This window comes from Platichthys flesus, chromosome 10 (genome assembly GCF_949316205.1).
Source record: "Platichthys flesus chromosome 10, fPlaFle2.1, whole genome shotgun sequence".
In the NCBI taxonomy this organism is placed as follows: Eukaryota; Metazoa; Chordata; class Actinopteri; order Pleuronectiformes; family Pleuronectidae; genus Platichthys; species Platichthys flesus.
The window spans coordinates 13,185,770-13,211,299 of record NC_084954.1 but is presented as its reverse complement, the minus strand read 5'-3'; the positions used below and the strand labels follow the sequence as shown (position 1 = coordinate 13,211,299).

The window sequence follows — 25,530 nt, the reverse complement described above, 5'->3', positions numbered from 1 at the left end:
AATCCACAAGAACTATAGAGGTATCAATCCTCAACTACCTGATACTCTGTAATCACGTCAGCTTTACTTCCAGAGCTCAGTGAGGAGAAGCGGACAAAGGCATGGACAGACAGACAGACAAATAGGCCATGTTATGATTCAAAACAACAGAAGGCGACACTACGGTTCTTACTTGGCTTAGCGTTGATGACCACCTTCTCCCCAGAATGTGCTGCCGGGTAGCGGCTGCTGTCAGCTATGTCCTCGCTGGATCCAAACTCCAGTACCTCGACGAAGCTCAATGGCACGCTCCACTTCAGGAGGAACTTCTGGTCAGGTGGAGCATTTCCACTGCCATTCCCACTGCCATCCTGACACCTGGACAGAAGAAGGGGGTAAAGCGGCACTTGGTTTCAGGGTGTCAACATTTTTTGAATGGAGAATACACTGTATATATACGCTGCGCTGTGTGAGAAGAAGGTATAGGTGTGGAAGAAATGCTGAATGGTGGGGTGAAAAATTTGTCTCTTGGTTAAATAGCCGGCATCAGTGAGGCTGTACTGTCAAAAGTCAGCCTAAGGTTCAGAGTTACATTCAATTTTGACCATCTTTCTTAGTAGGAAAAGCGACACATGCAAATGTCATGATCAAAAGAGAAAAAGAGAAATTTCTCCCTGAGATTGTATCGAGATCACAGTAGAAGGTGGGATTTAATGGTCGAGATTAAGAGCAGGTCTGGTTTGTCGCTCTTACCGAATATTGGGTGTGGCACACATGAGAACATCATTGAGCAGGAAGAGGCGGCGCTCCTTGGTTTTAATGATTTCACCACGCTCATTGTAGACCGTCTCCACCATGTCGTCCGAGCGAATCAGGTAGCGGCTGCCGTTGCTCAGAAGCTAAAGGAGAGGGCAGATGAGACAGATACTGATACTATGTCAACATACAGTGGGAGTTTGGATTTCTGAATTCGGTCTTTGTTTAGTAAACGTAACGTACTTCAGAGAAGCGATGTAGAGACCTTCATACATTTCAACAGGTTTTATTGGGTTACACAAGAAAATTATTAATTTCAGCCAATAGAGCCTCAGATAACATCTTAAAATGAACACTACCATATGTTTTCAAACTCAGAGCATCCAGGGAAAAATTCAGTTAGCTTTAGTCAAATATCGTCCTGCTCTCCCGTCTCACTGGATAACAGCATACACATTCAATGGTGACTCGGAACAATTAGAGGCTTTGAAGACCAAAACTCCTCTGCCTCATGTAGGGTACCCTGTAAACACACGTTTCTACACAGATGCTACATGGAGTGGGTGGTTGCAGTTAGACAAATAATTATACCTTGGGGAAAGCTGGTGGTGTGGACACATGTTGTGCTGAGCAACGAGCTAAAAATATGGCATTCAGTCAGGAGAATAAATGTGGAGCTCATAGTGCCTGATGGCTGCCCAGACTTGGACAGAGGGAAATGCCACAGCATATGCTGAAACAATCAAACGCCAATAATGCAAACTTCAATGAGCAATGAGAACATTCTTATTCGCCGGCAAGTAAAAATATACAGATTAACTTAGAATGGCACTAAGAAGAGCTCATAGCCTCGCCAAGGACCGACATTCCCCTTGAAATTCATTCAAGCTGCACCAAAATTTGACATTCATAGATATTAGTTTCCTTAATATCCTTGTCTTTTTTCATCAAAATCCAAATGGGAAAAAACTCCAAACTCCAAAAGCACCAAACTTTTATTGAATCATTCCTTGACCCATACCACATTGTTCCATCAAGCTCCAATAAAATCCATCAGGTTGCATATGTGTCATATTGCTTATTATCAAGCAACCGACCAGCATCACATTGACAGGGGAGAAAACATAACCTCCTTGGTGAATGTAAAAACAAAATGTAATCTCAATCTCATACAATTCAAACTACAAAGCACATGCCAGCACATAAGAGGAACGGACAGACCTTGTTGAGGTAGCGTTCGTGCATGGCCTTTGCAATGTGGCGGATCTCACAACGCTGATCAGCTTCCCTCTTCTTCTCGTTGAGCTTCTCCGCCAGCGTCTCCAGTTCGGTCAGCGCCATCTGAAGGGCCAGACGGTCCGCATGGCCCACCGGTGTGTTCTTCAGCATGTCCTGATGAGGAGGGCGCATGTTTAATTTAAAATTGAATTTACAACAATCTGATGAAAACTCTCCGTAAATTGGCATCCAACAACATTTGCTGCTCTCTCCTTCTCGTCCGTTTTTCTACACTTATAAAGCACAGGATTTGACAACAGAATTAATGTATATTTCAATTTCTATTATCATGAACACACAAGCTATTCTGATTTATCGCATTTATACCATGTACTGTTAAACATAAATATACTCTTTAAAGAAGCAATAATCTCAGTGTGTCATGTGTTGTATGATTTTTCAAGAGACACAGGCAAATTAAATACATCAGTGAAATAAACAAATAAATACAGGGATTTAAGGGATCTGATGAATCCATTTCCCTTTAGAGTGCACCATGAGTTACAGCACATTGAAAAACCCAGTGCCTTGATTTATGCACATAGCCCTCCCCCTGCTGGTGAGTGTACATATTACACAAGGAGCTACAAACAAGACTCCATTGTACCTGAAGGAGTAAGATGAACTGTGGGAACCTCTGGATAGGTTTCATCATCAGGCCATACAAAGTCATTCTGTCACTGCTGGTCTCCTGACGATGCTGCAGGTGAGAATACTGGTTACTGCAGTGTAGTAAGGAAAAGGACTACATTTGCAAGAGTCCAAAAAAGATAAACAGAAAATAAATATGTGCATTATTTTCTGAAAAAATAAAAAGATCCCTTTGCAAATGAAAATTTTCACGAAATTATATTCCTAGTTTAACACTTTGGATTTCAGTGTTGCTGTCAAACCTTGAGGAACTCCAAGAAGCCAGGTTTGGATGCGCACGTCTTCCTCACCACCGCCATTGCATTGCTGAAGTTGTTCACATACTCGCTGTAGGCGTCAAGCACCATAGACTTTGAGAACTGTTGAGAAACACACAGATTTTATGTCTTGAATCTGAGGGACACCAGGAATCTCAAATATATTTCTGGTGTTCCTGTTGAAAATGGATTGGATTGTCAAGATCTGGAAGTTTAGCTGCTGTATTATTTCCATCCAGATTGTGATTTCTATTGATATGATTTCTGTTGTGGAACCTAAAAAGCATCACTGTTCTGGTGAATTTTAACCATAGGCAGAGTTCTTCTCACACCATGATTTGTTCTGGTAGAATACATGTAAATCCAAACTGTGAATACCATGGAAGAGCTCTTACACCTTGGTGCATGTCGAGGGCTGATGCATAATTCAGTACCTTAAAGATCTTTAGGTCATCGCTGAGGTTGAGCCTTTCATTTTCATTGTTTTATTGCTGTTGACTCTGGTTAAATTAACTGGATCACATTGTTGAAAAAAACAAACATATTTACATAATTTTAACAGTCAAGCTGACTCCCTGTTTATTTAGTAGATAGATTTTAAATTTAAAAAACAGATAGGTCGCTAGGGAGGGGCTTCATTGAGCTTCTGTCTATCTAAGTAATCTGTAATTGAACTATAAAATGTATAAAATTAACTTTAGCATTTTATTCTATCGAACTTATAGATTATAGGAAATGTTCCATGTTTTGAGGTGTGGTCAGAGCCCATTGGCTGTTGCCTGACAAGGCATTAGCCTCTGGGGCAATATTTCGGGGCTTCCAGTGAAGACAGCAGATATTCGGGCCAAGACTCTTTCCTCTGTTCACTCTACACTGTTTACAGTCTGTAAATCAGTTTGTTTATAAATCACAGAAGACCAAATTTTGTCCACACAAAACACAAATCTGCAAATAAATGCATTTCAGTAACTTTTTTTCTATTATTTTAGTGTTGCAATTCTTGTAAAAAGGCTTTTTAATTACAGTCCCAGCTTACCGATGCCACAAAGACGTCCCCGATCATCTCCAGGCTGTCCCACTCAGCCACGCGACTCGCCAGGGCAATCTGGAACAGGAAGTGGCACTGCAGGATCTCACGCACCCGATAGAAAGTCATCTTCAGTTTCCTGTCGCTCAGCAGCCTCGGCTCAAGCTGAGACAGAGGCTTCTCATATTGCTGATAAAGCAAACAGAGTACACTGTAATAACAAACACTTCAAAGTGGATTTAGGCATTTGGTGCAGCCATTGTCCATTACCTCCAGTATCCTCTTCAATGCTTCAAGATAGTTCTTCTCACTCTCCAAAATAGATCCCAATATACATCTTCTCACCAGCTGTGGAGGAAAATAACAGCTAATTCACACAGCAATGAGTTTGATTTATTTAAGCTATACATAGAGGGGCATGTTCATTACCTGTTGCTGAGAAAGACCTTCTGGTGCGAGACCCAGCACTGGCTCAACATTGAAACAGTCCACTTCGATGAAGAGTTCAGACTCCTCATCTTCAAAACCAACTGACTTCCTCTCTAAAAGATTTAGAAGACAGAGCAAGAGAAGCTGCAATAAAGTTAACATGTTGAAGGGACAGTCCTTAGCCTTTAGTAAATACTGAAACTCTCACATTAACACTGACTTAAAGCAACACTATTCAACACCTTAACCCTAAAATAGCAGCTTTAAATTAGTTTGATTATACATCAAACTGAAATAGAGAGAACATGCCTCTTTCATTCCTCACCCTGAACACCTGTATTTGCTCCATGTCACCGTGGTGGGAGGGTACGATCTTGCGCTATTGCTCAGTAAAAGTGACATAGTGTTGCTTTAAGATAAATAGAAGAGGCAATGGTCTTTTTAAGAAGCACATACCGTGACAGAATGACTTGGTTTTGATGTAAGACCGTCCCTTTTTCACTGCAGCTCTCGTTTTCTCAAGCCCATCTTTGGTCCCCTCCTTGGCGGCCTTCACCAGCTTTTGCATCTTGGATGAGATCAAATACATTATATTATCTATATGGCAAAAATAACAGAAAATGTTAATAGAATGTGAGAATTTTAATCCAAGGTGAAGTTTAGTTTTACTTTCTATAAACCTATGGTAAAAAAGCCACTGGACCAAACTAAGCAGGACAGAAGTGGTGTTAGACGGGGATGAATGTAAAGATGGTGTCATACAGCAGAGCTGATCAGAGAATGACAGTAACTGAGACATCAGCTGTAAGAAACACAGTAGTTACACACATTAAGACAGGTTAACATTGTAAGAGATGCTGTAGAAGCCACTCGTATTTTCTTTATGTTACAGTTTTCAAACTAATCTGAAAACAACTTAAATCAATTAAATTATTGGTGTTTCTGTTTCTCCTGAATCTATCTACAAATTTCAGAAATCTCATAGTTAACATATTTATTGTTAAGGGCCCAAGAAGTTGCAGTGTCAAAATTGGTGCAATTCGGATATGTGACATGTTTTATTTGAATAAACTTAGAAGAAACAGGTCTGTTCTGCTCTGTAGCAGCAGCGGCAACAACTTATCAACCGTATGTGATCCGACAACAGATGTGTTCATGACAACTGCAGCGACAACTTATTCTCCAATTCAGGGTTCTGCCTACTGAACTTTATAAAAAAACAGGTGAACAGATCTTTGTGCACATGCGATGGCCCAGCTTCAGGGCTCTGTGGACTGAGGGCACGGTCACACATACACAAATGGAACAGAGGAAAACCTTCCATCTGTGTGAGCAAGGAGGCGCTTCCTGTAGCTCCGCTGGAGTTCAAATTTGGTCCAGCATAATCGATTCACATTTGCGTATGTATGACCGTGGTCCTGCAGCCGGTCTTTACTTGCAACAGGTCACTTTTACAGTTTTACGGAAGAAAAGCAGTAACAGCATCACCACAGGCCAAACAAACAACCCATTCCAAACAGGCAGGTTTAGAACAGCCACTGCACTAGATATTAATCTAACAACTGTTTCTCAAATATATATCCTAAGCTTTACAACTTCTAGTGCATCAACATATAATGGGAAATAGCAATACCACAGACACAAGGAGATACATGTATGCAAACCCATCACCAGTAGCACCACCACAAGTCATTCACATCAGAGTAGTATGAAGGTACCATGCTAAGTGTCAAAATGTACCAGAGGGGTTAGCAGGACTCAGATTAAAGGGTTGGGACTACTTTGTCGAGCACAGGCGGGTGAAGTGAGCCTCACGTCGTTTACCTTCTGCTCTTGTTTCTGTTTTAACTGCTGCAGCTCTACCGTTCCCACTGTATTTGCCATTAGATCTTTCATCTTTTTCTCATAGTGTTCTTTCAAGCGAGTCAGATCTTGAGAGAGCTAAACAAAAGCAAAGCAAAGGTTACTGGTTATGGTTTTGGAATGAGCCGGCAACTTAGATTCCACAGCAAACTGACTTTAATCCTTTGTTGCTGACTCTGGCCTCCACAAATGTCTTAATTCTGAACCTATTCAATTGAATAAAGATTTACTAGAAGAGGTTTGTGCCATCCCCTTGATTCGGGCAAATTTAACAACCTCTGAATTAATGCATAAATATATATTCATCACATCAACACATAAAATAAAAAATGCTAATTCAAATAGTTGATAGTCTGCCAAGGGGGTTGTTTCTACCTTTATTCATTGTTTGACTGTAAGCAAGATTATACATAAACAACTGAGCATACTATCATGAAACAGATATGGTAAGAAACCTATTTAATTTTGGTGTGGATGCATATCAGGGAGACGGATCCAGGGTTTCTTTTCTTTCTTTAACATTGTGAAATAGGGCATATTGCACCATTTTCAATTTGTGTGTGAAATTTTGTGCAGATTGAATGTAAAGGTTCTGTTTGAGCTTGGAGGAGGTATGAACTCTACTGAGTACCATTGTAGTTGAGGGAAATGTTCAATATATATCTGAGGCATTTGGCATTGGATAAAGTTCTTGCTATTAATGTCTGTCTCTGGTACAATATAAGTTGAATTCTCAAAACCACAAGCCAATACATATAAAGAGGAGCCACCTGACCAAGAGTCAGAATGATCTCTCTCAGATCTGCAGAAGCAAGTAGACACTTTATGGCACATGAAACACACAAATTGATGGTGTTTCTATAAGTAATTTATGCAGAAGGGAAGAACAAGCAGGATAAGAGGATTTTCTCAACTGAAAATACTTAAACTACAACTTCATGCGAAACAATTGGGACCTCTGGTATGACAGCCTATGTGAAAGTGGATATGTGGAGGAGACAAGACAAAATATAATTATAGTTACAAATAAAATGAATTTCCTTCTTTATCCACTGCAGTCATCCGCCCACCAAAAGTTGAACAGCATAATAAACACAGACACAGTGTTGGTTTTGGCTGTGATCCAGAAAGAGAAATGGGATTGAGTTTGTTACACACATGGGTTTTCTTCTGGGGCGGCTTTCCTCTCATGAAGGCGTGGGGCAGGCCGTTCTCAGGGAGGCCCTCGCCATCGCTGGCCTCGTCATAGCTTTCAAACTCGCTAGAGCTCCATCCATTGTCCAGGGAGCTGTTGCAGCCGCCCTCCTCTCCAAGCTCCACGTCATCATAGATCATCTCATCCGGGTCTGTACAAGAAAGGCGTAGCCAAAGGAAATGCATTAAGAAATACTATATTAAATTTGTTATATTACTGTAAATGATGTCCTACCAAATAGTATACAGTTATTCTGTCACATGATAGGCAAACTATGGAAATAAACACAATCATAATTTACTGCACTCAAAGTGAATAGCCATGAAAAAAAGTATTGATTTTGTAAAGGTGATAATCCTCAATATCTGCAGAAATGTGTGATTTTATGAAAAAAAAATGTGTTAGTAAAACGCATTTTGACATTTTGAAAAATTGCACTATACAATAAAATGCTCCTGTTATGTTGTTAACACCTTCAACACAAATTTAATCTTAACAACATCTATTATATTGGACTATAAACCATTATACTCATCATCAATGTTACCACAGAAAAACATTGTTTCCACCAGTATCAAATAGGTCAGTTAAAAAAATTGGGGAACTTTCATATAACGTGAAAGGCTTCGACTGTAAGGCTCCCGGCTACAGGCAGCAAAAATGAAACTAAATTTGTTGAAAAGAAGGAATGAAAGGAAATTTGTCATACCCGTGTTGGAGTCAGAGTTCTCTCTGGCTACGTCATCATAAATCACCTCATCTGGATCTGAACCACAAACATAAACATTCAGAAAAGATAATGCACAGTTTCTTATGTCACACTGTGAGGCTGCATTACACTACTCACAGGATGTAAAGTGAGGGGGATCTCAAAGACAGAATAACACACAAATGTCTACTTCCTCAAAAGAACAGGGAAGGAAGTGTCTGGGAATGTAGCTGTGTCAAAAGCGAAAAGAAATAATAGCACGCTGAAGCATTGCACAGTGTGTGCAGAGGAAGTGAAATAAGTACAAGTATAACCAGTATTCTCTCCATGTTGATCATTCCTTACTTTCCATCCATGCAGTGTTGGCAGGATCTGATGCCCATTTCGCCAATGCATCCTCTTCTCTAATTGGTGGATACTCTTCAATTAAAACACTTAAAAAACAAATAAAAAAATGTTCAATGTCAGTGTAATATCAGAAAATAAAGAAAAGTTTTATTCTGAATAAATAGTGATATTACTCCATGGCATGACGGTAGCAGTCAGCTATAATAACAATACATACAAATTAAACTTGAATATTGTATTTTATGTAATTTCTGATTTGTTTTATGTTAAGCCCTATTTTATTTAATTGCTGTTCAAATGCACTTGATTGATTCTTGATAATGAGATATTTTCTCGTTTTTCTTACACAATGTCTTTAAAACATTTAACAAGTCAAACGTTTTCGTTGTACCGTTGACCTTGTGTTAATTTACATCAGACAAATACCTTGAAACTACCAAACAAACTAACTAACAAAAAATGCTAAAACCCATAGAGGAGGAGTAAGGTAGAATGATTTATGTTATTGCACTAAATATACTAATAGCTGCCATTTACCTGTCACCAGAGGTGTTTCCAGTCCCGACCACTGAAGGAGAAAAAAGAGAAAACATTACACAAGGAAAACCTTAGTCTACAAAAAACAAATATTTAAAACATTTTTGGAACGGTTTGGTTTTATTGTTTATAAACTCACAGGAAACAAAACCTGATCCGGGAAAATATGTGATTTATTTTCACTATAACAACCATAAACATGCTCAATTAAGTATTTTAAAAGATGTATATGTAAATACAGGTTGTAAATGTGGAGATGTACAACCTGTACATCTCCACATTTATTATTTTTTGCCACACAGGGTCAAATAATTTCAGTATAACTGAAAAAATGTATTATTTGAATAAAAATAATCATACATTTCTATTGTTGTAGTAGTTTTGTATATATAATATATATCACTCCATATTCCTTGGCCTATAAACACCAAACAAAATTAGCACAGTTTCAACCGAATTTGAAAACAGCTCTCCACTCTGCTCTGTTTTTTTGCTGAGACATTTTAAACATTCATGTGAATCCTGAAATAAGAAACAACATTTTCATGTGCCACCACAAGGTGTCACTGATAAGTGTCTGCCTCCTGCAACTACAGTGTTGTTAAAAGAATCAAGCTTAGACACTATGACATATTCCTGAAAATGTGCATATGTCATAGAATTTCACTTGTCAAATGCATTTAGTTTAAAATTAATTTCAAATAAATTTTACAAAGGAAAAGTGATCACTTAGGTAAAATGTCCTTGCTGAGCATCTTATAACCAATAGGACACTGAATGTAAATAATTTGGTACATTTTCACACCAACCTATCTGTTTTAAAACTCTTTTCACTGTGACCTGGTTGAGAAAATTACAGTGTAATCAGACTCCTCACAGAGCCAGGCCACAGGCTTGGACACAAGCTACCATGAGGTTTCAGGGAAACCGGAAAATCCTTATGGCCGACACAGAACTTTGGGGAGGGCTAAATTTAGGCCCCACTTCCTTGTGGCAAGGCTTTAGGAAAAACAAGAGAGAGACAAAAGGGGACAAAATAAAAGTGTCTGAGACAGCATTTATGAGCCTGTGAGCTATTAGGAGAATAGTCTTGAAAGTAAAGAATAGACACGTTTATATAAGTTGTTTAGGTGTTCAAAAAGTGAAAGAGAGAGAGGTGTGGAGTGACAGCAACAAGGGACTCTGTCTGTCTTCAAATCGGGGACATAAGAGATCATGGCTGGTACCCAGGCCACTAGGGCAAGCCACATATCTACAGAGTTGTATGGAAAAGTTTTTGCCGAATTAGCCTCTACTTTACCATCTTCATCCACGGAGATGTGTCGAAAGATGACGGGTGTGGTGTACGCTGGTGTGAGGAGTGGTACACCCGAGGGGGTTGCGTAGCCACAAGGCACTGGGACTGAGTATCCAGAGGTGATGCCAACGGGGCTCGTCTGGACATCTTGGGCCTCTTCCTCTCGTCCTTTGAGCTCTGTAGGTGAGGAAGTGGAAGAGGAGGGTGCATGCGGATGCTCAAGCTGCTGTAGCTGCAGAGGGGTGATGTCAATGACAGAGTAAGGGTTGACTTTGCTCTGGGAGGAGGTCCTAGCGACGGCCTGGGGAGGGTGAGATTCGTCGAGGGATGGATCCTGGCCCTCTCTGCCTGGTGACAGAAATAAAGTAATCATATTTTGTTACATTTATAGTTTAGGAACTGAGCAAAGATGCATCAAAGGTGAAATTTTAAATAAATAAAATTTAAAACGTGATCAGCTTACTTCCCTTTTCTCAAACTTAAGAAGTTTTCATTCCTGGAGTGTCAAATCTTTATTACTATGCTTATATTCAATCTGGTTAGTTTTAGATTGTTTTTGCAATACAGAGAGTGAACTAAAACTTTTGAATGACATAATTAGGTAATGTCTGCTTTGGTGTTTCAGGTAGACGATGTGTGGGCCAGTGTTATTTTTCTGATAAGTTTGGTTTCGAACAGTCAATCTGATGCTAGAACAATAGTTTCAGTGCAGTGTTGATCCCTCCAGGTTAGGCTAACATAATGTGTTCATAAAATATGAAGTTATTGTGAACTTGACCTTTAAACACTGACATGTATCTTTGAGTCCACATGTCAACTATACAAAATGTGAAGAAATTCCCTAAAGGCAGATGTGAGACATCATGTTACTAAGCGAGTGAGAATATGCAGAGCCAAACACTGTTTGCAGCTGCTGCTGTCACAACTTTCAGTGATAAAAGGCAGACAACCTGCTGCACCAGGCAGCCAGAGATACAGGGTGTCACGGGAGCAAGACTGACCACTTTAGCTACAGAAGCTGGATATGAGCCAGATAAAGCACCAAAAAACATGGCAGGAGAATGTGGAGAATGTGTGTCCACGGACAAGAAACATCACACACACTCAAGGCATTATTTAAAGGCAACCGATGGCCAAAAGCTACTTCTGTATGGACGAGTCTCTGCCCTGAGGGAAGACTAAATGGGCTCAAATACTTTCACTCCACTACAGGCAACATAAAAAATCAACCCATTTGGAGTTCATACCTGGGGTCCAAGGATCTGTCTCTGTGTCGTCATGAAGAGGAGGGGGTGGAGGTGGAGGTAAATCTGACTCTGTATATACAGCCCCCTCTTCTTCCCCTGTTCCTTTGCCTGCTTTGGAGGCTTCCTCCGTGGCGACTGTTGCGTCTGCTGGTAAAGGATGTGTGTCGAATGTGAGGGAAGGTGCTGGGGGGTCCAGGTCGGGGAGCTGGCCCTCAGGGGGACTGGCCACCACATTCTCCTGGCTCTGATCCTGGCAGCTGGTGGCTGAAGGAGCTGGAGGTAAAGGAGGAGGGGGGGCAGCCTCAGGGACGTCATCACCGCTGTCATCAAAGTCAAAAGCTTCCCCCTCATCTTCATCTGGGACGCTGTCTGCCAACACTGGAAACGGAAAGGATGCATATAAATACATATCAGGCGACAATGAAGTTTGAGATTTATCTCCACAAAGGTAGTTATCCCTTTAATATTCCTGGGTATATTAGGACACAGAAAACATTGCAATTATAATCATTTTTGAATGCCTTTATTTCACCCATAAACATTATCTCAACGAAATTTCCAGGAATTATAAAATAAATTCATTTATATTTATTCAACTGAAATATTGTGAAGGGGGGGTATTTAAATCAGTCTAGCGTCATATTAACCGCTGTTTTCACCCTTCTCCATTTGTTTGTTTGTTTGTTTGTCAAGAGGATTACACAAAAACTACATTTGACAGGATGATCTACATTCATATGCAGAAAGCTGTAGAGATTAATCAGAATGTCGTATGACACATACAAAAAGGATTACTGTTTGCATTGAGAAACATTCGACTCGGACTGTAGACAGTGTTCAGCCAAGAAGCCCAAAAATGTTGGCCCCCAGAGGTTAATTTCGTAATCAGACAATAGACAATGGGCCAAGAGATTGCCCAGGGAATAGTTCATGGATCTGGATGAAAAAACTGACATTTTCCAGGGACTGATATCTATGAGTGTGTCTGATTTGGTGCAGCTTGACTAAATTGAGCGATGCTCTCTTCTGATCTACTGTATTCTTAATAAAGTAAGCTGTTAAGAGTCACTCTTGACATTGTGTCGTGATTATGAGACGATTTCAATTGAATATTATACAGTATTTAAGGCAAAGAAAAATAAACACAAAGGCCTAATGTCTATGCCTCTTTTCTGACCTGCAACAGTGAAGTAGCTAAAGCCTTGGTACAAAGAAGAAGATACAAATTGGAGCATAACTCTGGAATGACAGTAGTGTAAACAAGGCACAGGATGTGAGTCATTAATATAATTTTACTCAATACTACTTTAGAGATGTAAATAGAGAAAAATACACTGTTAAAACATACAATGTGGGTGTTGGTTCAAGTCCTTGGGCTGTTCTAAGTTACAGGACTGAGCCAAATGCAGACTTATAATTAAGGGTGGGGTCTAGTACAGCAGTATGTTTTCTTATAGACATTTTAACATCAAGGTTTTACACAAAAGCAGCTCTACTTTCAAGCAAAAACAAGGTAGAGCCACGCTACAAGATTATAGTTAGAACTGAAAGGCGTCACGTTGACATCAGAGCGCTCACTTGGCAGAAAGCAGGAAGGGAGCAACAAATTAACTTCCAGTTTCCACACTGCAATTAGGGCATTAGGAAAGAGAGCTGTTACTCCCGTCAGTGAGTCGCACCGTCTGAAATTATGCATTATTTCTGATCTGATGAAAAGGGGACGCCCCAGAAACTCTAAGTCTTGATAAGGAGCAAGAGCGAGTCAAAAGATAAGGAATTCCCAGGCTACACTCTCAGCAGCTGGTTTCCTGTTTCTAGCCCCTCGAGCTGAATGTGTAAAGAGACAGTATTTCAGTTTTCATTCAGTGCTGCGGTGAGATGAAAAAAAGTGCACCGTGATCCAGAATTCAACGCTGTGGAAAACGCTAGCTAATCGTTTAAACAGGGTTAACAGAAGAACAAACTGAGCCACAAGCCGGGAGCCTGAGTGGAAGAAATTCATTACCGCCGACAAAACCCTGAAGTTCTTCCATAGTGCTGCTGATTTTCCCTATAGGGGGTGAAGGGTTTAGCGATGGGTACCTTTAAGTTCTGGGGACTGATATTCTGTCATTGCTTAGGCTTTGCTCACACAAGCATACCATGGATTCTTTGCGAGCACATTCATCAGTAGCCACAGCTTGATTTTGTTAGCTCACAGCCTCATATCCTGAATGTATTCAAAAAGAAAACAGAAACTCTAAGCTAATATCCAGAATTAGAAGATGAAGTTTCCCTCACAACACAGGCCGAAATAGCTCAGTTGGGAGAGCGTTAGACTGAAGATCTAAAGGTCCCTGGTTCGATCCCGGGTTTCGGCATTTTGACCTCTCCCTCCCCTTGTCGGTCACTTCTTACTCACAGATAAATGTCCACAAAAAGTGTACCTTATCGTTTAGTTACTTTTGCTTTCAACTTCCTGCCTAGTTTAGTCATTTCAGACATTTACGTTGTGTCTCTGCACAAAATTACCGCTAAATGAATCACATTCACTGTTGCAACAAGCTCTGTTCTGCCTCCAGGCCAGAATGTAAATAAATCTAGAACAAGCTCCCTGTAGCAAAAACTCACTAACTTTGAAGTTCCTTACAACAATGTACACAGCTCTAAATCACCAGGAACAATTCCCTCAGGCTCAGACAGGTAGCTGTTCCAGTAGTCTGTGCGTGAGGAAACAGCCTGTGACTAACGTTTCAGGTCAGCAGCCTGACCCCAAGTCCATCTGCACCCATGACTAAAGGTGTAAGAAGTGTAAAGGGCAAAACTGGGAACAGAGATGCTATCTCTTTTTTCCCTCTGTGCAATGATGAATGGTGTGGGCCACGGAGATAAGGCACAGTCAGCTAACTTAAGCTTATTTTCCATTGATCAAAAAGACCCGGTAACATTATGACATATTTGTCTACAATGGGAGGGAATTAAATCCTGGGTCAAACAACTCTGCAGTATGCATTTATTTAATGGGCTCCTGCTCATTGTCAGTGAACTCAACGAGACATCGTATTGAGCGCGAGAGTAGAGAGAGCACCTCAGTGTTCTGTGTATTCATAACATCGAACATGATGCTATTGGGAAAAAATTATGTAAACTCCTCTACTGGCAATAGGAAAGAAGTAAATCCCCTTTTTTTGTGGGTTTACCTGCATTTAAAAAAGAAATGTTTTGCCGCTAATATCGGGGTAAAAATGGACTGTGATATACGAGGAATGTGGGATATATAAAATATGTCAATAAATGTCCTAAAATGCACTCAGGTCACCCTCCTCTCTCTCTCTCTCTCTCTCTCTCTGTGGTGTCAATGTGAAACGCTTGACTGTGCCAGAACAGAGAAGGACTTGATCTGATTGGATTTGGCCAGATGATGAATCACAACCATCCATTCAATAGTGCATCTGCAACTTCATGCACATGAGGCCACTGAAAGTTGGCTGCTGTGCGGGTACGAATGCCAGCATGCTAATTACAGAGACTGAGCTGGGATGGTGAACTTACAGTGCAACCACACACACATGTGAACACACAAGTATATATAACCACAAATGTGTTGATCATCAGTGGTGGGAAGTAAGATTTACTTCACTACTGTAAATACATTTTCTATTTATCAGTACTTTACTAAATTAGAATAATTTTTGGGTACTTTTCACTTTTACTCCACTACATGTATCAGCGAAGAGGACTGGTATACTGGTGTTCTTTTACTTGAGTTAAAGGATTGTCACGTTAAATCAGACCCCAGTTCTGAACTTGCAATTAATGTGTTGTCACTTTGAAGAATTTCTCTTAATGTTTCTATTCTTGTGAGAATGCAGACCTCAACACCAGGGAGGGATATACATGCAAGTGCATGTGAATGCACAACGCCACACAACCATGGCCTACTTGAGGTTCCCATTGTTAATTCATAACCACAATATGGATTCTGTTCCGTGGGCTTATCTCCACACTGCCATATAATGGTCCACTCAAATGAGTCACTGGGTTATGACCCGCTCCAGCATCACCCTTGGCAACAAAGCTAGACTGGCCAGCAGGAGACGAAGCATTTCTCTGGCCTGTGTCTATCCCCGGAGGCTGTGTCAGTGTGTGTGTGTCGATGTGTGTGTGTGTGTGCTGCAGCAGTGTTCAGTGTAATACTGAGGCACATTGTCTGGTATTCACAGCAGCACAGCACATTTTACCCGCCTTACTCCCTCGCTCCTCTGCCCACACGCTCCAAAGCAGCGCAGGAGCGGAGGAGAGGAATCTGTGTTGTTTGCTCTTGCTGTCCAGCTTCAGCAGCCCTCCAGGAAGTGATCTGACTACGAGATGACCAACAGAAACTAGCAGGTGATACTATCGGTCAAACACTGCTATTATCTCGAGCTAGGTCCTATAGCAGCACCAAATGTCTTTATAGAGCTGCGATTTATGATTCATTTAATTTCCCAATGATCTGCCAATTATTTTGTCATTTAATCACTAAAATGGATGTCCTGTAAAATAAAACAGTAACTAATGTCCATCATTCTTAAGTTCAGTGTCAAATCTTATTAAAAGGACAGTAAAACATTTTTTTATTAGTCAAAAATCACTTCAATGTAAAGTCTCATTGTGTTTCTCTCCATTAACTAAAAGGCCTGATATTTTCGCTACCTCTAGGACTGCTTGCCCTATAATGTCCATTCATTGGTGAAGTGAAAGTGCAAGTCCATTCAAAGTGGAGGTATTATTACCTTTGAAGTTCAGACATTTACTGTCATCTGTCACTCTATATTTACTTTGTTCTGGTCACTGGTATGTAGATAAAAGCTGTGGCCAGTACGGGGATCGAACCCGCGACCTTGGCGTTATTAGCACCACGCTCTAACCAACTGAGCTAACCGGCCTATGTATTTCACATAGGTTAAACGTATACATAGGTTTTCTCTAAGAGGTTAGAGGCAAAGGTCATACAAGCGTGAGTGACTTTGTTGACTTTACTTTCAGGAGGTGGGGGAGGAAAGTCTTCCACGTCCATGCTTGCTGCTCCTCTAGTGCCGAAGCTCTTCAGACAGCTGCATGCAGGGGATCAACTACGCCGACAAACATTCCTAAAGGGAGAAAAAAAAAAATGAACATACATCATAAACAGGCAAAAGAGGTGGGTGGATAAATACAGTATTTCCATACATCATGAGTTTGGCATTTCTGGGTTGGCATATGTTTGCCTTTCTTGGAAAGCACAACCGCGCTTGTGGTTCCATGTTACTTAATCACAGCAGAGGAGCCTGGCTGTGTGGTGGTCAGTGCCTGATGCCTTTTGTGTCAACACCAGAATCTGTACCATGGCTAATTCAGACAATGAATGAAAACAAAAGACGCTCTTAAAGTGCTCCTGAGGACTGTTGACACTTGACAGTAGCACGTGGTTTAAGTGTACACAACATTCTCAGTTGCTAATTGTGGGCGTGACTCATGTCATGGGTATAAATGGGCTTGGCCAGCTTCAAATGGATGGGCCATTATGATAAATGGGGAGGGGTTTCTGTAGCTATTCCGTTGGTATTCAGAGCAGCTTCATGCTCAGTTTTTTTTTACTTTTGTTCATTGTGGAAGTCAACAGTAAACATAGATTTCCCTATTAGTTTATGAAAGTATACCAGCCGATATCGATATCACGATATAAATCAAGTAAGCGCCACTGCACTGAGGCACATTACTCTGTGCAGCACAACTTATTTTTCTGCTCCTTTGAAGTTTTCCAATCATTCTCATTCATACATAGAAATGATCTTTATAAAAACCTGCTGATTATGTTTTATGTCGCTTCTTCTACAACAATGAAGTTAAAACACTGCATTACGTCATAATCCGACGAAATGTGTGTGTGTGTTCGTTTCTGTCCTTCTTCACACACAGTCTGATGATCGCATGTATTTAGTTATTAATCTATAGTGTCTGATCATGACTCAGGATCATTCCGGTCACTTTAACTCTGATGTCCTGTCTCAGCACGTAACGTGAAATCTTTTGGTGTGGAGCAAGTTTAAACATGTACCTCATAAACTCTAGAGCAAATCAAACAAACACAAAATAAACGTCAGTCCTAATAACGTCTGAGGAGGATGGTGTTTATTGTTAAAATGTAAAGTGAGTGCAGGTCAGAGGGGGAGTGAGGAGGAAGCAGACTCCGACAGAGACACAGGATGAGCGGACCCTTGAATTTGCATCTGTCCTGATCCTAAAGCAGCTCTGTTTATAACTATTCAGTGTTGGAAAACTGCTAAAACAATTAACATAGTAAAAAACATGAATAAATTATGTTCGGTCACTGTATCGATGAAGAGTAGTCCACCTCTATCCAGGAGCCCAAACATTAGATAGTGTGCTGCTGTTCCCTCCTACATAGACCATGTCTTTTATTTCTATCAAAGAAAGGATAAATCGCAACAATTGTCTTTATGGTTTTATCGCCCAGCTCTACAGGAACATTATAATACCTGTAGCTCACCCCAGAAAAAAAAAGAAATTCCAAACTAAAACAATCTCTGTGTGTTTTGGCTCTGTTACATATAATCCCCATCTATAAGAACACACCTCACAACACATACTACATAACAACTCACAAACATTGGTAAGGCATTTGCCGGTGTGCACAAGAATTGTGCAGGTAAGCAGTTGTATCATTGGTAGATACCGAATTTAACTGTACAACAGCTGTTAGCAGAGACACCAGGGTGAGAAAAGACCTACTCAGGAAGCAGTTGTGAGTGTCAAGATCATTGTTTACAAACTTCTCCGTTCTTGCCCGTCTGAGTACCAGAGTTTTCAAATTAATGTAGGAAGCAGACTTGATGGCAACCACACATTTTGGCCCAGGGAAATGTCATTAACATGTAGTGGCAGGAGATTCCTTTGGACCTGCAGGGGCATGAGAGACCTAACATTCCTCTGCAGCCCAGCCTTTGTTTGAAGATGTACAATTTGTATCCAGAGGTGACAGTTTCTGTCACAGGCCTCCTCTAGAAAAAAAACTGTGCCATTTCCAGACATCTTCAGCCTGCTGGTATCAGAACGAACAGATGACAGTCGTGACATCATGCTGCAGCAAAAAAGCAGCCTTGTTGTGGCATGGGTGTCCCATATTCTATGCAATCTCAATAGTTCAACACAAAGCACAACATAAGTTTACAACAGTGTACTTCTCACTAAGAAAAAACTTACACAACAGTGTCGCAGCAAACAAGAACCAGAGGATGACTCGGTCTCAAAGCTTGTTTTGTCTACAAATAATGTGAAATCCTTTGCTTCTTTGTCCTCCACCCTATCCACAGGGCACAAGGCCAGAACAGTGGATATGAACACACAGGGCCAGTGTCTGCTGAATACAGTGAGGCTGACAGATAAAGCTAGTGCTAACGGAGGCAGGTGGGGTATGCATAGCCTGAGGAGACAAATAACAATACAACAGAGAGGAGACAAACAAAAGAGACAACACTGTAATATAGTACGACTGAAGATGATGCCTTCATTAGGTTGTATTCTGCATCCTCGGAGAAAAGTTATCTATTGTGTGTAAAAATGGAATCATGTGACAAACATGGCTGTAAACTGACCAGTACATTTTGGAGTAAGAACAATTAAGAGCCGTGTCCTGACAGCAGCTTTGGCGAGTGACTCATCTCTTCCTTCTAATGCACTCCTCAAGGTCTATGACAGCAGGGACAGGAAGGAAGGAAGGGAGGGAGGGAAAATAAAAGAAGAAAAAACTCAGGTATGTGTCTCTTGACACTGAGGTGCAAAGGAGAGGAACCACATCGTACAATAAAAGTACAAGTTGTATTATGTGATCAGCCAACATGATTCAATATGTTGTCTTCTTAGAGGAGCTGTCTCAGGGGTTTGATTAAGAGTCAACAATGGCCTTTTTCACCTTTGCTCTGAAACCAGTCTGCAAATTCCTCCAATCCTCCCTACACATGTAATTAGTCAGATTTCATCATTTTACTTGCTAGTTGGAGAAAACAACTAAATGCACCTTTGCACAAATTACATCCTGCAAAGGTGTGGTGTGATTCAGATGTGGTGTGCAACCTTCCAAGCATCTGGCTCACCCATGGAGGTGACCAGCCCAGCAAAAGCACTCCCTACATTTGTAGCAACCTGTCTGTATTGCAGCACTTTTAATTGTGATCACTATGGAATGAAATGTGAGTCAGTACTGCAGATTTTAGACATGCACTGAAGTCCGGACATTTTCCTGAAGGAGGCTGTATGTGTGAAGGTAAATATCTAAGTCAGTTGCTTAGACAGCCCCCTCTTAAAATGTCTGGAAAAAGTCCAAGTGAGCTCATGTGAGAATATAGCAGGAAAATTCACAACAAGTGGGTGGGAGAGTTGTTGACTTCTCTAACACTCGACGGCCACAAAACTGAGAGGAGAAAAATAAGTCTGAATAAAAAAGAGGTGCCAGGAAATGTCAACAAAGATTTCAACTTGGAGGATAAGGAGATTCAAGAGATGTTTTGCCAAGTTTCATGGACAGTAAGAAACTCGTTTGGAATATATGTCCTTCCCAGAGCATGCTCAACTCAGGCACCGGATCTCACCAGGACAATTTTCAACTACTCTCTTTATATAATCCTAATTTCCCTGAGGATATATAAAGTATCCATCTCTATGTGAAAGTCACTGTCCGGACCCAATTTCATGCATATTTTCACTTCAGTTCACTTCTGAAAAAGGCTTCTGCATCCTCGCAGAAAACTTTCTTCATACTTCCGTAAGGATATCTCTGCTAATCTGCACCGTGTTTGAATCAAAAAGGTTCTGGATTACAGTCTAATCTGAGAGCAATGAAAAATTACGAAGCAGAAGACACCAGAGAGGTAAAATCCGCCCTGCTGTTTATGACAGACTCAGCTGAACATGTCATTACACGCTTGGAAGGCTGAGCTGTGCTCTGCAGACAGGGAAACAGTCATCTGGGCCTGCCGGTGTCATGCAGACAATTAGCTCACCTGTGTATTCGTAATAACCAATGTGACAGAACAGACAATGAAAAGTAAGTATGTATAGTACTTACAGTATGTATGGTGCTCCATGGTCCGGAGTATAAACTGCCACCTAGGTTCAGTCGTGGACTGAAAGTATTAACCGTAAGATTCATGAGCCTTCCACGTATTTGAAAAAAATACGTGGCCCACATACAGCAATAGGACTATCTGTTTATTATGGTTCTTTATAGTTTAAGTATCCTTTAAAAGTAAACTAACGATGCCAGAGCAACATCATTTTTCTCTAAATCCATAATAGGTGGAATTCGCAGAGAGGGTGGGAAAACACAGGTTTTCATCCTAGTGAAAACGGAAAAAAAAATCTAACATCACTGATTCGCATTTCCTTTTTACAGCAAGCAGCAAAATTAATTTTGTGAGTTGCTCACAGATTTGTGTGCCAAACACCCTGGTTTGATAAGGGCTTCTGATTCTCCTGGAGAGTTTTCTTTAGCACACTTAATGTCATGCGGAATTCCACACACGGGCTGAAACCCATAAACAAAGGCTTGGAGGAAAGTGTGGTGAAAAAGAGGGAGAGAGAGAGAGAGCGAGAGAGAGAGAGAGAGAGAGAGAGAGACTTGTAGTCTGCTGTGAGCATCTGTCTTTGGCTTCTGAGTTCTTTGGCTGACTCTCATAGTGAGCGTTGTGTCCAAATCTTCTCCTTCCACCAGGCTTACAGTAATCAGGCATCGACTGAAAACAGCATATCCCAGGCTTACAAAGAGTGAACGGACAGGCTTAACAATGTGCTGAAATGTATTTGTGAGGAGGTTCAGGGAAGGACAGGGCAGTGCCTTGCTGCATACTAAAAAGGAGAAAATGTACCTCGTTCTAGTCTATTCATAATCAGCAGGAACGAGTTGAAAAAATAATAGCATTAACTCTGATTGTTCCACTATCACATCATTATGTATTGCGTAACATACAGAAATCGAACCCCTATCCTTGGCATCAGTAAAACACTCTCAGAGCATCTGAGCTAAACACCTTTAAAAACTCATTGTTCTTTGTCGTTTCAATTTTACATACATCTATCTGATGTTCTACCAGGTAGCACAACCTGTACCCCAGATATTAGGGGTGTAATGGTACATGTATCTGAACCCACTCTATTCACCGGGTTGGCGAATAGAGTGAGTTCACCAGTGAACTTATTTATGTGGGTCTCAGATTCCGAGGGACAACTTTAGCGAAGGACCGGATGTGCTGTAGGTTGGTGGTCATAGCGACCGCAGACAAACAGGAGTGTGAAGACCCTTCCTCATCATTTAAGTCTGCTGTGTGGGAACATTTCAGTTTCACAGTCACCATAATGACGACGGACAAAGACAAGTGGATGTACAAAAGCTGACATTGCATAACTGCTATCAGAATAGTAGCTGTTAGCACATCGAACATGCCAACTCGTTTGAAACGGCATCACCAGAGTGATGTCCCATTAACATTGGTGGTAGTGCAAACCCAGCTTCCTGTGGCATTAAATCTGCTGCTTGCAAATAATTCAGACTGTGTCAAAGCAATAACGAGCGACATAGGTGTCAAGTAAAAAAATATGAAAATAAATGATTATCATACAATAAATGCAATAACTGAGCAGTTTAAGTACAGTTAATTTTCTACATGCTGCACGTTAATGCATATTTATTTGACTATTACTAAACGTACCGAACCATGACCTCAAAAGTGAGGTACGTACCGAACCATGATTTTGTGTACTGTTACACCCCTACTGGATATCAATTCAAAAAGCTCTGCAGCTCATATAAAATTAACACAGCAACCTTCACAATATCACAGTATCTGGGCCAAACCGCCTTGACAACATACCACACTTCACCCCCCCCCCCCTCCCTGACCTCAAAAGGGGTGGGGATGCTAACAAACAGGCACAAGATAGTTGACTTTTAAACATGAAAATCCTGACTCCAGGCAAGTAGACATTACTTTAAGGATCAGCAAAAGTCTAAGTGGAAGCATATTCCAAGACACAGATATCACCATCAATCACAGATTAGCAAACAACTTCCCTCATACACTCTACCTCTACTTTTGTTCTTATAGCAGCAAAACTTGTCTCATGCACCAAATCCCCCTACTCAGCGTAACATAACCTCCCCTCAGCGAACACATTAGCTATCAGGTAGCAGTTATAATTATAAGATCTGATCGGAGTGGATTTTAGAAACTAAATTTAGGGTTTAAGGTTTTTTATCTGATGTGAGAGGTGTGATCCATTAACTCACAAGCAAAAAAAGTTGGTTTATAAGCCAAATGTGGTAAATGCTAAGCGACATAAATGGTGTAATCACAGTCCAGCTGTTTTTAAACATGTTCTTAAGTCTGGATATATTCCTGAAATGCTACGGGGGGGTTAGGGCTGTAAGTGAAAACTCAAATGTCCGAATCAGTTGACACCGACCTTTTCCAGAGTTCATGTCTGTGAAGGGCCTACGTGGTATGGTGGTTATGATTCATCACACAACATATGAAAGCTGTATGACATTTTTACATCACTTTATTTAATTTTACACTGACCTTAGCTTGTGAGGCAGCGTCTGTTTTCAGTTAAAGAGACAAACTAGTGAAACGGGTCTGTTTGAGACACACAGGACCAAATGAAAGACTAGGGCTGCATAATATTTTAAATGTGGTGTCCATTTAAAAACAGAGGCAGCCGCAGTCTTGGCTGTCACTCCTAACTGGTCTCCACCCACCCACTGCACCACACCAAAGCTTTGAGAGCCCAACGTGTCAGCAGAAGAACACGACATAGTGTTTGGTGAGGAGTGGATAAGCGGCCTGCTTCAAAGAGCTTTTGTTGACTGGCTAGATTTAAGCTCTGAAGGAATTTTAAGATGAACAGAGCAACTCATTCAGATTACAATCAAGAGCACTGGAAACCAAGATACTGCAAATCGTCAACGTACTGGTCTTTGCACGGACTTCAAAGTTTGGAGACAATTTACTTATCCTTGCCTGCTGTGTAGCTCAATTCACAAAGCGTAGCACCAACACAGGAATTTGAATAGAAGGATTTGTTGATGCCTACCACACTTTACTTTGCATAATTGTTCTTCCAAGTTCAATTACAGCTGGAAAAGTATCCAACACAAATTCCGAGCTGCGAAACAAGTGTGTGGTATGTGAGCAATTTCTCACATCCACCTGCAGAAGAGCAGTTGCCTTCTTTCCCGGCTGTTGCAGAATTGTGTTGCTAATCCACAGCTTATCTCAGCGGATGGCCGGTGGGATAGTGGATGGACAGTGACTCCATAACTGGGTCTCTAAAAATGAATGGTATGCTCCTCCGCTCAGCCACTGTGTACTCAGGCAGCTTAGTCACGGTAAACAAAGGGCATTTCCATGAGCCGCAACTGGAAAAACGTGGTATTACTGATTTTTTTGCGATTACTTTAGCAATTAGCAAGTTTCTCCGCTAAACGACTGTACATCTGTGTCTACTGTGACATTGACAAAGGATACTGCAGTTTCAGGCTATACCAAGTTTTTGTGCTGATGACAAAAGGGTTGATAGAATGTTTAAACACTGTCCCTTGAAGCATCTACACGTTATCATTAAAAGTGAACATGCCTTTCACCAAAACACTTTTCCCCCCCAGAGGTTCCCGAGAGCATTCTCAGTCAAAGCAGCTGTGGTTTGATGAGGAGAACATGTCGCACATAAAGAGCCCAGTGTCTACATGTCTCACCTGCGTGCTTTCATTGGGAAGCTGTGTGATTTTCAGGAAGGAAAATCTGATCTGTGCTCCACTGACAGCTTCCCTCAGGTGTTGTTACAGCAGCTCCGGGTAATAAGCATCTGTATTTGCAGCCAGGCCACTGTGGTTATTTGCTAAACAAATGACCAGTGGAGACTTTGTGTACATACATGTGTGTGTGACAGCAGAGAATACAAATGAAGACCAAACTACTCTTTGTATTCAAACCTCAATAGCTAAGCTTTTAAACTTTTTGGAGGTGCTTTGGTGTTTTTGTGCAAAGAGGCATCTACTAAGGTAAATTGTTTAATTACCTCTGCCTTGGAGGTTATGTTTTCACCTCTGTTTGTTTGTTTGTTGGTTGGTTTGCATGTTTGCAAGCTACATTACACAAAATCTACATGGCAAATTACCACAAAACTTAGTGGAAGGATGTGGTATAGGTCAGGGGAGAACTGATGAAAACTTTGGTGCAGGTCTGGATCAAGGAGCGGCTCCATGAATGTTTTTACACTACAAATACAAATCTATGGATCGAGTGAATTTAATAGTGGAAGAGGACTTCTGGGCCTTGGACTCTCCTGAGAGCCTTTCGAGTTAAATTAAGGTTTTACTACCTGTTTGCACTGATCTTCCAGTTGACTGGAGCTGTGCTTCCTTTTCACTGAGGAATGCTATGCATGACTACTTGAATTTGTAGATTGGATAACTGCTGCAGCTCAGAAGCACTTCCTCACCCATAAATGAGTTCATGCAAGTTTAGAGCAGCTGAAATTCTTAGATTTTTTCATGAATATGTTTTACATATGAATGAAGTTATGGTTATAATCAAGATGACACACTTGACATGCTTTTGAATCCCTGTTTATAAAAGGCAAAATGCCATATAACACCTGCATAGGCATCCTTGAAGAGGGAGAGTGGGTTCATGGAAGTATGAGGTTGTTATAATTTTCATCCATAGCAATAACAAATACCACACTTTTATCATCACATTGCTTATGTACAGTGCAAACATGATCAGATTTGTTCAATGTTTTGCTGTGTATCAAGTGTTTTTCACTTTGCTCATGAATAAGAGTTCCGAACCACAACATTCACTTTAACTTAGATATAATAATGTGATATTTATCATGATAACTATCGATATCGATTGATGTGAACGTATTGATCTTGATA

General features: G+C 40.8%; 1 protein-coding gene and 2 non-coding genes across 4 annotated transcripts in view; 1 reads left to right on the top strand and 2 right to left on the bottom strand.

The window, feature by feature from the left end:
* The window catches only part of arhgef10 (Rho guanine nucleotide exchange factor (GEF) 10), a 54,251-nt gene that overhangs the window by 28,112 nt on the left and 609 nt on the right, over nucleotides 1–25,530 (bottom strand). Inside the window, exons 2-18 of one of the 2 annotated variants that reach the window (XM_062397861.1) lie at nucleotides 16,575–16,684; nucleotides 11,574–11,951; nucleotides 10,330–10,674; nucleotides 9,030–9,060; nucleotides 8,490–8,578; nucleotides 8,145–8,201; nucleotides 7,399–7,586; nucleotides 6,202–6,318; nucleotides 4,834–4,945; nucleotides 4,378–4,490; nucleotides 4,219–4,296; nucleotides 3,958–4,137; nucleotides 2,907–3,023; nucleotides 2,621–2,713; nucleotides 1,957–2,127; nucleotides 733–878; nucleotides 173–357 (exon numbers count right to left, since the gene is read on the bottom strand). In XM_062397861.1, coding sequence (XP_062253845.1) covers nucleotides 173–357; nucleotides 733–878; nucleotides 1,957–2,127; nucleotides 2,621–2,713; nucleotides 2,907–3,023; nucleotides 3,958–4,137; nucleotides 4,219–4,296; nucleotides 4,378–4,490; nucleotides 4,834–4,945; nucleotides 6,202–6,318; nucleotides 7,399–7,586; nucleotides 8,145–8,201; nucleotides 8,490–8,578; nucleotides 9,030–9,060; nucleotides 10,330–10,674; nucleotides 11,574–11,951; nucleotides 16,575–16,611 — 2,437 coding nt within the window. In that variant the 5' untranslated portion in view covers nucleotides 16,612–16,684. The remainder of the gene's footprint in view (nucleotides 1–172; nucleotides 358–732; nucleotides 879–1,956; nucleotides 2,128–2,620; nucleotides 2,714–2,906; nucleotides 3,024–3,957; nucleotides 4,138–4,218; nucleotides 4,297–4,377; nucleotides 4,491–4,833; nucleotides 4,946–6,201; nucleotides 6,319–7,398; nucleotides 7,587–8,144; nucleotides 8,202–8,489; nucleotides 8,579–9,029; nucleotides 9,061–10,329; nucleotides 10,675–11,573; nucleotides 11,952–16,574; nucleotides 16,685–25,530) is intronic. The other variant, XM_062397862.1, reaches the window with a different exon arrangement.
* Nucleotides 13,861–13,933, top strand: trnaf-gaa (transfer RNA phenylalanine (anticodon GAA)). The gene has a single exon. It is a non-coding gene; the product is annotated as a tRNA-Phe (tRNA).
* Nucleotides 16,407–16,480, bottom strand: trnai-aau (transfer RNA isoleucine (anticodon AAU)). Its single transcript has one exon. It is a non-coding gene; the product is annotated as a tRNA-Ile (tRNA).